The sequence below is a fragment of the Gracilinanus agilis genome, chromosome 1, assembly GCF_016433145.1.
Source record: "Gracilinanus agilis isolate LMUSP501 chromosome 1, AgileGrace, whole genome shotgun sequence".
NCBI lineage: Eukaryota > Metazoa > Chordata > Mammalia > Didelphimorphia > Didelphidae > Gracilinanus > Gracilinanus agilis.
This window is the reverse complement of record NC_058130.1, coordinates 136,972,845-136,991,971: the sequence shown is the minus strand read 5'-3', so window position 1 is coordinate 136,991,971 and position 19,127 is coordinate 136,972,845. Positions and strand designations below refer to the sequence as shown.

The 19,127-nt window shown below is 39.5% G+C and overlaps 1 protein-coding gene across 1 annotated transcript in view; it reads left to right on the top strand.

Moving 5' to 3' along the window:
• Positions 1–19,127, top strand: part of CACNA1H (calcium voltage-gated channel subunit alpha1 H) — a 412,463-nt gene that overhangs the window by 276,761 nt on the left and 116,575 nt on the right. Inside the window, exon 5 of the mRNA XM_044677620.1 lies at positions 10,989–11,148. Within this exon, the coding sequence (XP_044533555.1) occupies positions 10,989–11,148 (160 nt within the window). The remainder of the gene's footprint in view (positions 1–10,988; positions 11,149–19,127) is intronic.

Sequence of the window (19,127 nt, the reverse complement as noted above, 5' to 3'; positions counted from 1 at the left end):
AAGAGATTGGACTGGATGGCATTGAGGTCCTTCTCAGTTATAAATCTGTAATCCTTTGATCCTTCCTTTACATTGTCTCCAGATTCCTTCTAATTCTGACATTCTATGAATCTGTGGTTTCACCTTTATGTTTAGTGTCTGAGATGAGATTTGAACTCAGGAAGATGAGTCTTCCTGACTGCCAGACCAGTACTCTATCCGTTGTACCACCTAGCTACCTTTGATACAATATAAAAAATATTTAATATGCACCCCAGACAGTGGGAGAGACAAGAGGATGGAATTAAACAGCATTCATGCTTTTCTATGAGTTTATTATCCAGAAGAAGATCACAAGATACAGTTTATTGCTTATAACAAAGTATTAACCTTGCCAGGCAAATAGAGGTCAAACAATTCTCAACATAGAACAAAGGAAAAGAAAACTGTTAAGTACAAGAAGTATAATTTTCCCCTTATGTTACTTAATAGCAATTTCTCTCATCATATCCTCAGTAGGATTTAGGAATTTTATTCTTTTAAACTCGTTACTTATTAATTTCTTAGGAGCCATGATGTTCTATATCCCCCAAATTTTGTTTCGGACACTGGGCAGTTAGAAGATAAAGGAAAAAGGGCCTGGAGTCCAGATGATCTGAGTTCAAGTCTGACCTCAGACACTGGCCAGTGATCCTGGGCAAGTCACTTAACCCTCTTTGCCTCAGTTTCCTCTTCTATAAAATGAGCTGGAAAAGGAAATGGCAAACCCCTAATAGGGTCATGAAGAGTCAGTCACAAGTGAAACAACTAAACAATAGCAAATTCTCAGGACATCCAGTCTTTTCTTTTCCTAGTATAGTCACCTTTCTCCAACAACCCTAGGCTTCAAACAGCCTCTTGGAGGGAAATTGAATTCTCTCATTAAGAGCTCCCACCCCCATTGTACACTGGAGGCCTGTAGAGATGCTGCTCTGCCTCAGCTGTTTCTAATTAACCTTCTTCCTCCCAGATAGTCTCTGGGGGTGTGACTCTGCAAAGTTGGCTTTTTTTAAAGGGCTTGTGGCAGTTTGAACCCCAACCAAGACAGATTGAACACCAGTAAGCAAAGCTGTAAACCATGACAAAAGACCAGATTTCTCCAAAGGGTATTCTTTGGAGATATCAATAAATATTTTAGAAAGAGTATAGGATTTAGAGCAAAGAAGGAGCTTAAAGGTCATCTTGTCTAAATCCCTCATTTTACAGAGGAGGATACTGAGGCCCCCAAAGAAAGGAAAGCGACCAGCCCAAAGTCACATACTTGAAGATCAAGATTAGAAATCAGGTCCTCTAATTTGATGATTCTGAGACTCTTTCTAACTCTAAAACTATCTTAAAATATGAGATCTACTTCTATCTCAGCTATCATGTGGATGAAAGCATCTTCTACTCTCCAGCCCAAATTTTTATCACCTAAAAAGGAAGTTGAAAATCAGGTTATATATCCCCAAACAAGAAGCCAAATATATATATAACCAAGGATTCTCATAAGAACATCTGAGAGTTAGGCAGTTTTGTCTGAGTTGGGAAATAGACCCAAAAATGAAAATTAAAGGCTAATTGCTGGTTCAAATTAGACTTGTCAATAAATATAGTAAACCTCACCCTCTAGAATCCTATGTTACATAGGGTATTGTTCCCTTGGAAAAGCAAACAGCTAACAATGATTCTCAGTAGGAAGGGGGCATGTTTTTTTTTTCCTAGGCAAAACTGTTATCTTCCTTTGCCAGACAACTTTCCCTTCCCATCCCCTTTGGCATTTGGGGTTGCCGAGTGCTGCAGTGCCAATGACAGACCCCATCTGTTAGCCATCTTCTCTGAGCACTCCGGACGACACTCCAGAAAATGTCAAGTGTCCCAGGGAGAAGATTATTAGTGCCACTTAGACGGAAAATGAGGAGTATAATTTTTCTTTGCTTCCAGTGTATTCAGGGCCCAGTTTAAATCGTACTGACAAAGAGCACTGAACTGAAGCAGAGAATAGGCAGCCCATACAGAAAGCCATGCCTTCCCTGCCAGAGCAATAAATCAGATGGATTTTTAAAAGGCAATTTCTAAGTCATCATTTCTAAGAGCAATGACAGTTTTATCAGCTTCGTTATTTTTTGTTAATCTGGTGGATGGATTGGCCATTCGCAAGGATGAAGACCTAATCGAAATGGGCAGAACAGAATGAAAATTGTCCCAGGCTCCCTAACCTGCCTCCCTATCTGGTCTCCTAAAGAAGAACAGGGATTTCAACATTCCCAAAAGAAAGCCCCAGTAAATGAGGCTAAGCTTAGTGAAAATGTGCAGCTTTAATTCAAAACCGTTTGGATGCTACATTACTAACTAACCCAAGGGTCAGTAATTGAGGAAGGAGTGGGAACAGCTATAGGATCGTAGGTTAATAGGATTCAGAGCTAGATTTTGTCCTAGAAATCATCGCTTCCAGGCTCTTTACTTTTAAGATAAAGAAACCAAGATCCAGGGAAGATAGGCAATATAGGTAATAAGTAATAGAGTGGGGATTTGAACTCAGTTCTGGGCATTCTAAATCCAGTGTTCTCTCTGTTGTACCCTACTGACAGGAGAATGGCTGGTCAAAACTAGAAGAGAATTCAAAACATGCTAGAAAGATGGATAAAAAATAGTAAGATTAAAACATCCTTATTATTTGATTGGATCACTGATCTCCTCTGTGTGTGTACTCCCCCTACTGAGATAAATAACCTATCCATGCTTTCTCATTCTGTTAAAATTTTGTCTGTGTCTTTCTGTAAAGCCTCCATAGAGGATTGACTCTACATACTGGAGACCTTTCACTGATTCTTTCAGTATTATATTGATATGGCAAAGCAGCACCTGGGCTGCCCATTTGTTTATGGACCATTAGTCTTATTCTGTGGTCAACCCACTGCCTTTTCCCTCACATTTTGTTTTTGAAGATACTAATATCCTCTGTTTGGCATTCAAAGCCCTTCCTAATTTAGCTTCTTTCCTGCCTTTCCAGGCTTCTTACATCTTCTCCTCCCCAAAACGGTGGTATGTTGGCCCTCCTTGTTGTTTCTCACACAAGATGCCCATCTCCCAGTTCTGGGCATTTTCACTGACATTTTCACAAACCCATGTCTGTAATATTCTCTCTCAGCCTCACCTCCTCAATCTCCTGGTTTCCCAGCTAAAATCTTCCCTTCTACAAGAAAATTTTCCTTCTCTTCCTTGAAGCTAATACCTTTCCTCAGAGATCATCCCCAATTTGTCTCATATAATTAATCCATACATTATTGCTTACAAGTTGCCTCCCCCATTAGTACAACTGAGCTCTTTGAGACCGGGGACTGTTTCTTTGCTTTGCTTTTTATTTAGTTTTTGCCTTTCTTTGAATCCCCAGTTCTTAGCAGCAGTGCCTGGCACATAGTAGATGCTTCATAAATGTCTGCTGTATGACTGGCTCCTTGCATGCAGATCATCATTATTAAGATGAAACTTAGCAGGGGCAGCTAGGTGACTCAGTGATTAGAGATCCAGGCCTGTAGATAAGAAGTCCTGGGTTCAAATCTAATTGTAGATTTCCTAACTGTATTACCTTGGGCAAGTCACTTGACCCCAATTCCCAATTGCAAAGCCCTTACCATTCTTCTGCCTTGCTTAATATTAATTCTAAGATACAAGGTAAGGGTTCAAAAAAGAAAATGAGTTTACTAGGAATAAATATCAAGTCCTACATAGACTCAAAAACCCTACCAACATGTATAATGACTGTGGTTATCAGTAGATTGCAAACAATGTAAGTTAGTAGTGTGTGTGATGGGATGACCAAGAGAGCTAAAATGATCCTTAGCTTCTTAATAGAGGCACAATATCTAGAAGAAGGGATGTGACATTCCCATTATACTCTGTCCTTTTCAGATAAGATCTGGGATACCATGTTCAGGACTGGACAGCACCGGATAGTCTTTTAGGAAAGACAAGTTGGAAGTGCTATGAAGGAGTGACTAGAATGATAAGGAGTTTGGAAATAACATCACGTGAAAATTGTTTGAAGTAACTGAGGATGTTTAGTAAGAGGAAGAGAAGATTTAGGGTATGTGAGTGCATGTGAATGTATGCATGTGCATATATATGTGTACAGACGTGTACATACACACATTATGACTAACTTCAAGTATCTGAAAGGCTGTCATGGACAGGAAGAATTTAATTTAATCACTGTGGCCCCACAGCTTCAAAAGTCAAATTCATCAGAAAATAAGGGTCAGCTGCTCTCTCTTAGAACTACCAAGAATAGAAGAAACTAAACAGAAGGCAATAAGTATTCTGTCACTGATAGCTATAAAAGGGTCATTTTTTAGTGATGCTATAAAAGGGATTTCAAATTGGAAAGTGGTTACTTCTTGTTATTCAGTTGTTCAGTCATATCTGACTCTTTGTGAACCTATTTGGGGTTTTCTTAGCACTGGGATGGTTTGCTGTTTCCTTCTCCAACTCATTTTATAGATGAGAAAACTGAGGCAATTAGTCAAATGACTTGCCAAGGAGCACCCAGCAAGTAAGTGTCTGAGATTGGATTTGAACTCACTTCTTCCTGACTCCAAGTCCAACAGTCTATCCACTATGTCACTTAGCTGCCCTCTAAAAGTGCTTGCTCGATGACTTAAGATACCTTGGAAATCCAGGATTACCCATTTGTGGTGAATCATCCATAATTTGATTATAAACTTTTAGAGCTCCAGGACCATTCCTTTTAAAAATTCCTCTCCAGAGTTAGAATTAACAGCAATGGCTAGGCCTTGTAAAAGTTGCCGGTTTAGATTTGATCTTCCCTATGATTAGAACTGTCCAAAAGAGAAATGAGCTGCCTGGGGAGATTGTGGATCCCTTCACTGGAGCACCATAAGTAAAGGTCAGATAACCATTTGTCCAGTAGTGTGGCAGGAAATTTTTAGCAGATGTAAGCTGTATCAATTTGGTAATGAGTTCTCAGAAAGTTCTACATTCACCTGGCTCTTCCTTAGCTTTCTCTTTAGGTCTTTCCAAAGATAGCTGTTGACCCTATAGCATACATGGCAAGTTTAAGGAACCAACAAACTGATCCATTGACTATGGCCAGCTTTGGCCACCAGCAAGATGCATCTTACTTGCTGGAAATTCATTTGACACTGAGGTCTATTTCAAGGTCACAAGATTGCCATCATGGAATGGAGTCAGACAGGGCTGAGAAAATGATTTCATTTTTATGGCCGCTGTGGGCTCCAGGACCATCTGCCCTGTACACCCCTCAATGACAGGATCTTGGCAGGAAGGAGCCACATCTCCCAGCTCTGTGCTTCCTAGAGAGGAAGATCCAGAAAGCTGCTCCTCTCTGGAGGAGATAACTAAAAGAGAATGAAAAAGATAGACAAGCAGACCAACACTCACCCCATCTCTAAGGTTTTACTACAACCAAGGAGGCAGAGCAGTTGAGCTATAGCAAGAAATAGAAACCTGCCAAGAGTCCTAAGGAAATCATCAGGCTTTTTTTCTCTCTAAGGATGTTTCCAGTCAGCATGTAAGGCAGCTAGGTGGCCTAGAGGATAGTGTTGAACTTGGTATCAGAAAAACAAGTTCAAATCCTGCTTTAGAAATTTATCAGATAAGTAACCTTAGGCAAGTCAGTTAACTTCTCTTGGCCTCATTTTCCCCATCTGTAAAATGGGGGATAAGAGTAACACCTACTTCACAGGGTTATTGTGAGGATGAAATGAGATTTTATGTGCATGTGTCTATGGTGTATTGCCAGCTGTAAAGTTGTATGTAAATGCTAGCTAGCATTATTATTATATGAAACCAGGGAGAACCTAGGTCATCAGGCTGGAGTCTCCTGCATTGGCCTTTAAACTGACAGTAATTGGGTTGGGTTGTCCAGCCAATGTGGCACCACTGTGATACACAGAGCAATCTGGCACCTGAGAGGCTGTCACTGGGTGTCTCTGTATTGTGTGTGACTTTGTAAATTAGGCTGCGAGTAGTTATACTCACAGAAAACACCAAAGGATTGAGCAATGGTGACCCTGTCTCCCAAGACAGTTTTAGAACCAGAAGATAACTTAAAGATTATCTAACAACAACAATAACAATAATACCTAGCATTATATCGCATTTTAGGGTAAGTCAGGGCATCTGCTTCCCTCCCTCAATACAAAGCCATATCACTTCTCTAGATGCCCAGTTCCATCTTTAGTTCTGTTGAAAGAGAGGAGAAACCAATTAAGGCACAGACCCCTAGGACATATCATAGCTTTAGGGGAGACCCAGAAAGAGTAAAGTGAGGACTCTCTTCAGGAAATTGGGGAAGACAAGACTCACATATGTGGAACATTTACAAAATACTATCAGATGATCCATCATCCAAGGCTAAATTGTATACTAATAAGGACAATTAAAGAGAGAAGGTGAGTGGGAGCTGAATAGGTCAGACAGAACTTCCTGGAGGAGGTAGAACTTCAAATATTTAAAAAAATGTTAAAGCTGGAAGAGACCTTTGACCTCAGTATTTCAGTGGACCACTGCAATGAAAGGTCATGGAAAGAAACTGTCCTTCCAATTAAAGGTCTTGGGTTCAAACTATAGCTCCAATGATTATGATGTATGTGACTGTAGACAAGTCACTTAAGTTTTCTGGGTTTTCATTTCCTTCTCTTTAATATCAAGAAATTGGACCTGATCACTAAGGACACTTCCAATTCTAAATCTCTGATCCTATGATGTATAATCTCATCAATAGAAATAATAGTTGACATTTATATTGGTACTTCTCTCAGTACAGAGGTGAGGGACTATGGAAGTGGAATGTGGCATATGCTATCAGATATAGTTGTTGGGAATGTTTTGCTTAAATGTTTTTCTTTGTTATAAGGGAAGGTCCAGTAGCAGGCAAAGTTTAAAGAAAAATGATTGTGTTGTTAAGATATATGTAAATATATATCGATAAAACTTTTCAAAAGGTATCAAAAATCTTAGTAAAATACCTATGGTTCCATATATTTATAAAGAAACCATATATGGGCTTACTGTAGTCACTTGAGACTCTTAGAGACAGGAGATCATGGGGATCCTTTAAGGCTACATTTTGTTTTACTAATTAAAATCCTTTGGTAAAAAAAAATCATAAGATCTTCTCTTCTCTATACCATTCAGGCAATTGTGTGATTGCTAAGATGGAATATGCTGTACAAAATCATTTGTGAAAGCCAGTCTGTTCTTTTCCTATATCTTCACCAATAATACCCTTTATAGGTATATGATCATTTTCATAAAATGTTTATAAAAATGAGAATATTGATCAGGATATGTTGATATTTTCTGGATCACCTTTTAGAGTAATAATATAGCCAAGATCTTTTCTATTCTTTAGGTAACTTTAATTCTCTGAGATAACATATAAAATGATCCCTCAATGCTTTCAAGATTTGTTACTTCCAGAACAGATTTCTTCAGTGGGTACTTGATCTGGTCCAGTCACTATTCCTGAATTAATTTTCTTAAGTGCCAATTCAATCTCATATAGCAAGCACATCGGGAACGTAGGAGTTAGACTCCAAATCTGGTGATTCCACTATCACTGATGATAAAAATAGATATCTTTTTAGAAACATAGTCAAATTTGTTCCATTTTCTGTCTATTTGTTTTATCTATGAATGATCTCAGTATGATGTGGCCCAGCTGGGTCTTGTGCCAAGCTTTTTTGAAGACTTGTTATTGCTTCCACTACTTTTCAATGTTTTATGAAGTGTTCTTGCTCATAGTCTTCCATTATATTCCTTTGTAAAGTTTTATAAATGAATTTGTATTTAAATCATTGTTGCCCTGGGCTTCCATGTACCTTTCACAGATAAGGTGCTAAACTATCTGGCCTCTTTTGGCTTCCTCAATGGAAGAACTTTCTTAAATTATCAATTTATCTATTGTAAGAAATGGCAGTGAACAAAACCTACTTCCGAGCCTTTTTCCATTTCCCATCTTTCAACATCACAGCCCATCTGAATGGGTCAAGTTAACGTAGTTTGAATTGTTGGCAATATTCCTTCATCTTTATCCTTTCTTCTAATTTAATATGGACGTGTCTCCTCATCTTTATCATTACTTCTAATCTAATATTGTTTTGAAAGGCTTGCTCTGAGCAGGCAATGATCTGTTTGAACATAGACAGCTGATTCTGCTCTGACACCTACCAGGCATTTTCATTTTTTGTGATGCTATTTATTCCTGGCCGTGTTCAATGTCTTCTTTTTTTTTTTCAAATAGTTCCCTTTCATCTCAGGACTTCCCTTCTCTAGAACTGGCTATCAATCCACTGAGCCATCTAGCTGCCCCTGTGTCCAATATCTAAGTCACTTCCAGAAGAATGTATTGACTGAGAGCAACTGGGTGGATCAGTGGATTCAGAGCCACCTCAGACACTTCCTAGCTGTGTGACCCTAGGCAAGTCACTTACCCCCCCCCCCAATTGCCTTGCCCTCATCGCTATTCTGCCTTGGAAACAATACATAGCATTGATTCTAAGATGGATGATAAGGGGTTTTTTAAGTACTCACAATATAAAAAGGGGAGACTTCTGAATACTCAACAATCTTTTGATTTCTCAAACCTCAGATGTCTTTGCCAACATACATTTTGCCATTTTCCCCTGTGCCATTTGCACCTTAAAGTCACAGAGTATCAAAGTATATGATGATTAGGTTTGGAAAATCAAGTTCTTTGTGAGATTTCTCTGCCTTTTCATCCTCTATAATAGATGTTGGCACAGAAACTGTAATTGTCTCTCTTTTTTGTCTCATTGATGTATTTTATTTTTACGTTACAAACATTTGCAGATTACTCCCATTCCATGATAGGTTTCTGGGAACAAAGTAAAAAAATTAGATACAATTAAAATATATAGTTTAATACTAATAAAAACTAATAATACATTCAGCCAAAACTATATGCATTATTTTATATCTATAGCTCCTTCACCTCTCTAATTTTTAAAATTTATAGAAATTGATCCTATCTCCTTCTCACCTCTATCCTAATTAGAAAAGGAAGAAAGAAAAAAAATGTCTTGTGACAAATATGCAGGCAAGGGAAACAAATTTTCTCAATGGAGATATAAAACATAGATTGTCTCTATGTTTTTTTTTTTTGCTTATGCTCATTATGAATCTTCCAGGATGAAATGATCAAGCACCCTATGGAATAAGGATTCTTACTGCTTCTGGGTGCATGATGAAGCCAACTCTGTCAGATGCTCACTTCTCCAAAGCATTATGAGACATTCTTCCATTTAAGTGAACTCTTCTTTGCCTTCTCATATGGTTTATCCTCAAGGATCTCATAGCATCATAGATCTCAAGCTTGAATTGAACTTCATTTCCATGCCCTTTGGTTTCTTCATCTTATACAAACTCTACAATCAAACATTAGAAGAAGCTGAGACCCAGAAAAATTAAGTAATTAATAGAATCACTTCATAGAATGGAATTAATAGACCAGGATTATACAGTTAATAAGTGTCAAATCTGGTCTCAAATCCTAGTCTGTCCTGTTGAACCCAGAACTCATTTTGACCTTGAACTTCAACATAAAAATAATTTTATTTTGGATTTTTAGAAGGTCAGTGGTACCATTAGTCAAAAGATATCAGAGAGAGGAACTAGGATGAGGGTCATTCAATAGAAAGAACAATTCTTGTCTAATATCTAATCTAAGATAGCTGAATGAAGTAGTGGGTAGGGTGCTGGTTTTAGAATTTGGAAGGCCTGACTCCCATAATGAGTTGAAATCCTGCCTTACATACTTACTAGCCAGGTGACTCTGGGCAAATCACTTCACCTCTCACAGGCTCAGTTTCATCATCTGTAAGATGAGGTTAATAATAATACCTCACAAGGTGATTGTGAGAAGCACGTGAGAGGTAGACAAATAGAAAAATAGAAAAGAAAGAAATAGATGTTATGTAGGCAGAAAGAGAGAGAGAGAGAGAGAGAGAGAGAGAGAGAGAGAGAGAGAGAGAGAGAGAGCGATGTTAGATACATAGAGGTAGCTAAATAGCATCATGAATGGAGTACCAGACCTGGAGTCAGGAAGACTCATCTTCATGAGTTCCTCACACACATTCTAGTTGTTTGACCATGGCCAAGTCACTTAACCCTGTTTGCCTCAGTTTCCTCATCTATAAAATAAGCTAGAGAAGGAAATGGCAAACTGCCCCAGTATCTTTGCCAAGAAAACCCCAAAATAGAGTCACAAGAAGTAGGACACAACTGAAAAACAATTGAGCAACAAAATATATATGTGTGTATAAAGCACTTTGCAAACTTGAAAGCTCTATGTAAATATTAGCTATTATCATTATTATTCATGTAGCTCCAGATCATAAGTCTAGAGCTTCACAAAATCCTTTGATTCCTCTATCATTCTTNGAGAGAGAGAGAGAGAGAGAGAGAGAGAGAGAGGTTAGATACATAGAGGTAGCTAAATAGCATCATGAATGGAGTACCAGACCTGGAGTCAGGAAGACTCATCTTCATGAGTTCCTCACACACATTCTAGTTGTTTGACCATGGCCAAGTCACTTAACCCTGTTTGCCTCAGTTTCCTCATCTATAAAATAAGCTAGAGAAGGAAATGGCAAACTGCCCCAGTATCTTTGCCAAGAAAACCCCAAAATAGAGTCACAAGAAGTAGGACACAACTGAAAAACAATTGAGCAACAAAATATATATGTGTGTATAAAGCACTTTGCAAACTTGAAAGCTCTATGTAAATATTAGCTATTATCATTATTATTCATGTAGCTCCAGATCATAAGTCTAGAGCTTCACAAAATCCTTTGATTCCTCTATCATTCTTCACACAATAAGAAGGGAGATCCTCAGATGTCACCCCCATCCCTCTTCCCACCACACACACTCTCCTGCCTCCCAACATGAGTAACACGTGCTTTCTTCTGTCATCTCCCATGCAGGCATGCGGATCCTGGTGACGCTGCTGCTGGACACACTGCCCATGCTGGGCAATGTCCTGCTTCTCTGTTTCTTCGTTTTCTTCATCTTTGGCATTGTGGGTGTGCAGCTCTGGGCTGGACTTCTGAGGAACAGATGCTTCCTAGACAACAACTTTGCCAGGTGGGTGCTAAGCCATTGCAAATCAGCTAGCACTGGCCATACGTTCAGGGTTAGAGAATAGAGTGAGGGTTCATAGGGACCCCAATAATAATAGCTTCTGCTGGAAGCCCAGCAGGTCAGATCATGCATTCATCTCCATGGTCTCATTTGAGCCTTACAACAGCCCTACAAGGAGATCATGCCAGTGTTGTTCTTATCCCTGTTTTACAGAGGAGAGAATTGGAGCTTACAGGGATGAAATAATGGGTTATAAATATGGTGGTGTTATTGCTGTTCTGTTGTTTTCAGTCGTACCAGACTCTTCATGACCCCATTTGGGGTTTTCTCGGCAGAGGTACCCAAGTGATTTGCCATTTCCTTGTCTGCTCATTTTACTGATAAAGAAACTGAGGCAAACAGGGTTAAACAACTTGTCCAGGGTCATAGAGCTAGTAAGTGTCTGAGGTCAAATTTGAACTCATGAAGATGAATCTTCCAGAGTCCAGACCTGGTGCTTTATCCTAGCTGCCCAGGTACAAATGTACCATGTGGCATTTAAAATTGGCAATATAGTTTATATATATGATGTCATTTCAGCCTCATCACAACACTACAAGGTTAGTACCACCAATATTATTGTCCTCATTTTACAGACAAACAAACGCACATAGTAAGTATGAGAGGTAGGATTTGAACTCAAGTATTCTGGACTCTATTGGTGAATAAGTGGAAAGAGCGCAAGGATTGAAGTTATAGGATCCTACATGCCTAGAGATGGAAAGGCACTCAGAAGCTTCCAATCCAACTCCCTCATTCTATCATTAAGACCTTAAAAATTAGGGAACTAATCCAAGGGAGAAAACACCAGAGGTGAAGGTTGAATCAAGGTCCTCTGCCTCCACAGCTCACATTCTTCTCACTATACCATGCTGCCTCAAGGCACAAAGGTTTGATTTTTGAGCCTTAGTTTCCTTATCTACAAAACAGAAATAGTAATAGCACATCCTTCACAGAGGTGTCATCAAGATCAAATTAGGCTGTGAATGCAAAGTGCTCTACAAACTTTAAAGTGCTACATCCAGGCTAGCTACTATGAGAGAGCGTGTGACATAGTGGATGGAGTGCTGGACTTGGAGTCAGAATGTCCTGGGTTTGAATCATGCTTTAGCTGTTATTAGTTGTGTAACCTGATTTAGTCACTTAAATTCTCTCAGCCTCAGTTTATTCAACTATAAAATGGGATAATAATAGCACCCACCTCACTGGGTTGCCATGAGGTTCAAATGAAATAATATATGAAAAAGCATTTTGTAAAACTTAAATTACAAAATAAATATCAACTATTATTACCCACAAGCTTTGTTTTTATGATTGGGCCATGTTAGCAGTCCCTGGAGTCAAGAAGGGCTTGGGAAGAAACTTGTGATACTGTTTGTTTTGTGTCTTGGTTACCTGGAGGGGCCATCTGGTTGCTAAAGCTAAAAATGTTCTGACGGGGACCTCAGGCTGCCCTCTGGAAGTTACCAGCTAGTCACGTCACCAGGGGACACAGAGAGTAGGAGTAGCCATGACCCCTTCTGAGAATCCAGGTTGGCATGGGCCTTTGGGGAAAAGCTGCCTTTTTAGAGAGGCAGCATTGTGGGAAAGTGATGGTCACGGAACAAGAAGAAACCCAGGGGAAGATTCCAGCTCTGACAGCTGGAGAATCATAGACAGATCACCTTGTCTTAGTTTCCTCATCTATAAAATGGGGGGAGGGGAGTTAAAAGAGAACTGGCTCCTTCTACCTTATAATAGGATTGTTGGGAAGAAAACTCTTTGTAATCCTTATAGAATTACAGCAATATAAGCTGTTGGTATTCCTAAAACGTTCCTGACTTGGACCTCTACATTCAAGGTAGCTTAAGCCCAACTCATGAGGATGATGTCTTCAAAAGGTTTGTATATGCCTAGAGTCATTTCCCAAAAGGCCATTTTGCTATCATGTTTTCTTCAGCCTGTCTTTCATATTCTCTACTGTCATTGACTCCTGCTTTAGATAAGAATAAATCTATCACTCAGTCCACAAACTTTTATTAAACACCTACTGCCTGCCTGATCTTGTATGAGATACTAATGATACAAAGACAAAAAATGATGTAATCTGTGCCCTCAAGGAGTTTATATTTTGATAGATATTTCTTTTTCTGTGAGCCTTGAGCCATGTGGATTATTACATACCTCAGGCCCTGGCATCTTTGAGAGACTTCAAGATGCTATAGACCAGTAATCCCTTGATGTGTGAAGACTTAGAGCTTTATTGTAGTCCAGAGACCTGGCAAGACAGAGAAGGATGCATCATGAACAGACTTAATGTTTTCAGGCATGTTCTTCTTTGAAAAACAATCTCTGAGTGCACATGCTGTGGTCTTTTAGGTGAATGTGACTAAGATTAAATTCTCTTTCTCCTTCAAGCATGGGAAAGTATTGTTCTTAGAAAATGTCCAGTTTAGCCCCTAAAAAATTACATCTCAGCTGTCAAACAGAAGGAAGAGAGGATTTTAACCCAGGCAAGAGTTCGAGGATGCCTCACTCTCCAGAGTACCCCATTGGCAAAGAGCCTCCAAGATCCAGCACTAAAAGGGACCTTGGATCCTTAGTCCAACCTTCTCATTCTGCAGAGGAAGAAAATGAAGAGCCACTGAAGAGGCTGGGCCCTCAGGTTCAGAAGAGGCTGAGCTGAACTTCAAGCAGAGATTCTCTCACCCCATTTCCAGGGCTCCTTTCACCAGACGTGAAGTCATCTAGAATATCACTTCCCATCTCAATAGCCTAAGATTCTCTCAGTGCTATCATTAAAGCAAGGTTGTGTACAAGGTTTCCCTCTTTTTAAAGAATGACTGACTTTCTTCACTTGCCTGTGTTAAAAACAGTTGGAAATGTGCTTCCTGGATGACCAGGAGGGGTGAGTCCATTCCTGACTCTGCCCATCTTTTCCTTCTGGAGTGCTTGTTCACAAACCTCACATAAGGCAATGAACCCTAAGGGAGAAAGCAATGTACTTGGAGCCAGGAAAAGTTGGATTCAAGTCTTTTCTCTGATACTTATTGGTGAATCATATGATCCTGGATAAGTCACTTAATTTCTCTCTGCCTCAGTGTTTTCATCTGTAAAATGTTGGATAGTCCTTGATCTCTAATTCTGTAATGGATCTTCCTGGATCCTTCTCCAGACAGCCCTCCCTGACCCCTACCAGCCATACCTGGACATACCTTTCTCTAAGATCCCATTATCTTATTATTTGAACCTCGATTCTTTACTGACTTCTCCTGTGGACTTCTCACATATGTCCAAGTCTCATCTCCTTCCCTACTAGACTAGGAGCTCATTGAGGGCAGAGATCATCTCTTCCCCATGGCCCCCAGCAGAAGGTCTTATATTTCCTAGGTGCTTAATATTTTCATTATTTTAATTCTTCTTGGCTTCATGTTGAATGGAATCCAGATAGAAGCAGTGACCAGAAAAGATACTCTCCTACGATGATTCTCTTGTGTTTAATGTTCAGTGAACTATTGCTCAGGTGGATCAAATTATTTGCTTTTTGTAATAGAGTGAAAGTACTGGGATTATTAGTGTCATTAATTATTCTGACTAAGTTCAAAAAGCACTTCACAGTGCCAACTTCCACTCCCTTCATGGTTGATGGAACAAATTGTTCTCATCCACCCCTTCTGCAGGGTAAAGTCTTCACACCTCACTACTGTACTGATGGGCTTGAGGTCTATTGGTTTCCTTCAACCTGGTTTCACTCACCTACCAAGGCAGTTTATTAGGGATTTGTCTGCTGCAAATGCTCCAGTTTTTTGGAGCCACGAGTGAGAACTGGGTGACAGATAGACACTAGAAGAGGAAACCAGCCCTGAAAGGGGCTTGGCAAGCCCTCACACAGGCTGGGCCCATAGGCACACAGGGTAAAGAGGATTGAGCAGGCATCCATCTTCCCTGAAAGCGCCTTACACTCCAGAAGAAGGCAAGGTCATCCACTGCATCCAAGCCATCACCTGGCATCTTGACTTTTGTTTGGCCACCGATCTTCAATGAGTTCAAAAGAGAGAGTGAGGCTGATGACTTTGTGCAACTCTGCCTCACTTAAATGCAATTCATGCACAAGTCAAAAGACCTCACTAGAATTTGCATTTTGCAGTTCTCTTTGAGTATGAAAAATGACCAGCCAACAAAGTTCTTAATATAATGCTTTAGAGTTTACAAAATTTTTAAATCCATTATTTTATTTGGTCTTTTTAACAAGCCATTGAGGTTTCTAAGGCAACTTTTCCCCCCATTTTGTTCAGCAAAGTGATTTTCCCAAGGTCACATAGCAAGCAGCAAAGCTATAATTCAAGCCTGTATTCTACCAAAACCCTGGCAGGGGGAGAGGGGACGGGGAGAAAGCATAACACTTTCAAAGAATCATATAAATCAGTGAGTGTAACTATAAAGCAAATTGACGTGTAAATTCTAAGGGCACAGGGAGTCATATAACCAGACAAGACTGAGGTTAATAATAATAATATTAATAGCAACAGCTTACACTTACATAGTTCCGTAAGATTTGCACGGTGCTTTACAAATATTACTCCATTTTATCCTCACAATAACCCAGGAAGTAGGTGCTCTGATTAACACTATTTTATAGTAGAGGAAACTGAAACAATCAGTACTTTAAGTGACTTGTCTGAGATCACATAGCTAGTCAGTGTCTGAAACCAGATTCAACTGGGAGGAGGGGGGAGGGAGGAGAAGAGAAGAGAAGAAAGAAAAAGAAAGGAGAAGAGAGGAGAGGAGAGGAGAGGAGAGGAGAGGAAAGGAAAGGAGGAGGGACCATGGAAGGAAGGAAGGAAGGAAGGGAAGGAAGAAGGAAGGGAGGGAAAGAAAATATAAGGAAGGGAGGGAACGAGGAAGAGAGCAATGGAGGGAAAGAGGGGCAATGGGAGGAAGGAAGGAAAGGATGAAGGAAGAAAGGAAGGAAAGGAGGGAGGGAAGGAAGATGGAAAGAAGGAAGGAAGGAAGGGAGAAAGGGAGGGAGAGAGCAAGAGAAGAAGGAAGGAAGGAAAGAAGGAAGGAAGGAAAGATGGGAGGAAAGATAAAGCATTTATTAAATGCTTACTATAGGCCAAGCACTGGAGACAGAAATTAAAAAACAAGAAAATCCTAGCTGTCAAAGCACTCACATATGTAAGCTGATCAGTTGTAAACCAGATGGAAAGGTCCAGTGGTTCTTACCAATACCTCTTCCTTAGCATCATCCTTTTCCTCTCCTTCCTCCTCTTCCTCTCTGCAGTCAATGAGTTAAAAAAAAACAGCTGGGCTATTTTGAACCTGTTCCATGAGAACCAGGTTGGAGCAGAAGGGGTAAGATAGGGAAAGGTAGAAAAGAAAAAATGAGAAGGAATCTTTAACCAAGAAATGGGAAGAATCATGAACTAGGAGCCCAGAGACATGTTTTCTAGTTCTAGCTTTGCTACTACATCACTCTATGACCTTGGAAAAATCACTTCCCCTCTCAGAGAGGGCCTCAATTTCTTAATCCATAGATTTTGGACACTAGACTAGGCCCCATCCAGTTCTAAAGTCCTGTCATTCTTTTACCATCTTGCTAATAAGCTGTTTTCCCCTCCAAAGTAGATAAACCAAGGTCTACCCTAAGCTTGCTACACAAAATTGTTCTCAGACAGTTGGAAGCCCAGGAAAACCCCCAAATAAGTTGCCTCCTTGTACACAGTTGCTTTCACAGAAGGAGAAATTTAAGGGGAAATATAGCCCAGACACTGTGGGATTTAATTTTCACATAAGTCCCTTTTTTTAAGTGGTATTTGGTAAAACTTGTCTCTGATCATCCTTGATATGTTTGCATTTCTTTGCTTAAAGTGTGAACGTTGTGCTTGGCCCATGATTAAAGAAAATAATAACAAGAGGATTGGAAGTTTTCTGCTCAGCTGAAATGCCAAAGCCCTGAATTCTGAGTGGGCTGTAATCTTGGCAGAGATGAGTATATAGCATTTGGAGAGCCTGTCACTTATTTGGGCACTTTCTCCCAGAGGGATGATTCTCCCTGTTCCCACAGGCTGGGCCCCATAGGGCATACAGGGTAAAGAGGACTGAACAGGACCAAGGATTGGCAAAGGTTGGACTGGGAATGAATGAAAGGGATAAAACCTAGACTTTCCGCATCTCTCTGAGCCCGTAAACCAGACTGGTTGCTCCCAGGCCATAGTTTCCCAAGGACATCAATGCCAGGAACAGTTTTATTTTGTTTTGTTTTTTAGAGTTTAGGGGAAGAACATGACAAGGTGGAAGAAAGGAGTGGGGAAGCTGAGGCAGAGATCTTACATTTGTACATAACTATGGGGATGAGAAAATATTTTCCCATCTCTTTTTCAATTTAATCCTCACAATAAGCTTGAGAGGGAGCAGTAGGAGGCAGAAAATTGTTGTTCAGTCATTTTTCAGTCATGTCTGACTCTTTGGAACCTCATTTGGGGGTTTTTTGGCAAATATACTGGATTGATTTTCCATTTCCTTCTTCACCTCATTTTATAGATGAGGAAACTGAGGCAAACAGGGTTTAGTGATTTATCCAAGGTCACACAGTAAGTGTCTGAGGTTGGATTTGAAATCAGTTCTTTCTGACTCCACAACCAGCAATCTATCCTTACTCTCCTCAAATTTCAGTTAAGGTAAAATGATCTGAACAAGATTAAGTGGCCAGTTAGGGCCAGATCTCCTGACTTCAAACAATTCCAGTTGTTCTTCCCACCACCTCTTAGTTTTCATGTAATTCTTATTTACTTTCCTTGAATGCTTCCTTTCTCTGAATGCTTGCTTTTAAATTAGTTCTTAAGGCAAGGTTACAGATTCAAAATCTGCCCTCTAGAATATGGAAAACCACTGATGTTCAAAGCTTAGGATATTTTCTTCTCCAGTTAACTCATAACAACCTGTTCTCTCTGTACTGTGATGCTAGACAAGTCTGTAAACTAGGAACAAAGTCTTCTATATCACCTGATTGTCAATTAAAGCCAAGAAAGGGAAACAAAGTTCAGTCCCAAGTACACTGGTATATGCTTTCCCAGCCTAATCTTTTGGGATCCTATATCTATCCAATTTAGCTTAATTCAGTAAATATTTATTTAGGACCCATTCTGTGAAAAGCATTGTTTTAAGCATTTGGTGATATCAAGAAAAAATGAAATAGATCTTACTTCTACTGGGAAAATGAGGTATGCACAGATCAGTCAATCCCTCTAATTACTCTCTTGTATTTAATAAATAAATGTATGTGTGTTTGTGTATGTGTGGGCAGCTAGATGGCTCTGTGGATAGAGTGCTGGGCCTGGAATCAGAAAAACTCATCTTCCTGTGTTCAAATCTCAGACACTTATTAGCTGTGTGATCTTGGGCAAATCATTTAACCTTGTTTGCCTTAGTTCTTCATCTGTAAAATGAGCTGGAGAAGGAAAAGGAAAACCACTCCAGTATCTTTTGCCAGGAAATCCCCAAATGGAGTCATGAAGTGTCGGACATTATTAAAACAATTGAAACAACAAATGTGTATGTATTTCTTCACTTTATAATTATAATGTATATATTTTATATGTACTTGTCACCTGTAGGAGAACAGAAGCTTCTTTTGAGTAGAGATTATTTCATTATTTGTACCTAGCAGCATATAGGACATATAGTAGGTAACTAATAAATATTTGTTGGTTAGATCAACATTGATTACTATTTTATTATATTATATATTATATATATTACAATAATCAATATTGATTACTAATTATATGTTAAGCACTATATTAAGTACTGACTACAAAAAAAAATTCCTTCCCTTAAGAAGCTTACATTCTAATAGAGGAGCCACCATGTAAATAGTTAAATCCAAGCAACATTGTGGAAGGAAGAAAGCCCTTGAAAGGAAGGACTCCAGCAACTCAGGGAACCAGAAAAAGCCTCCTGTA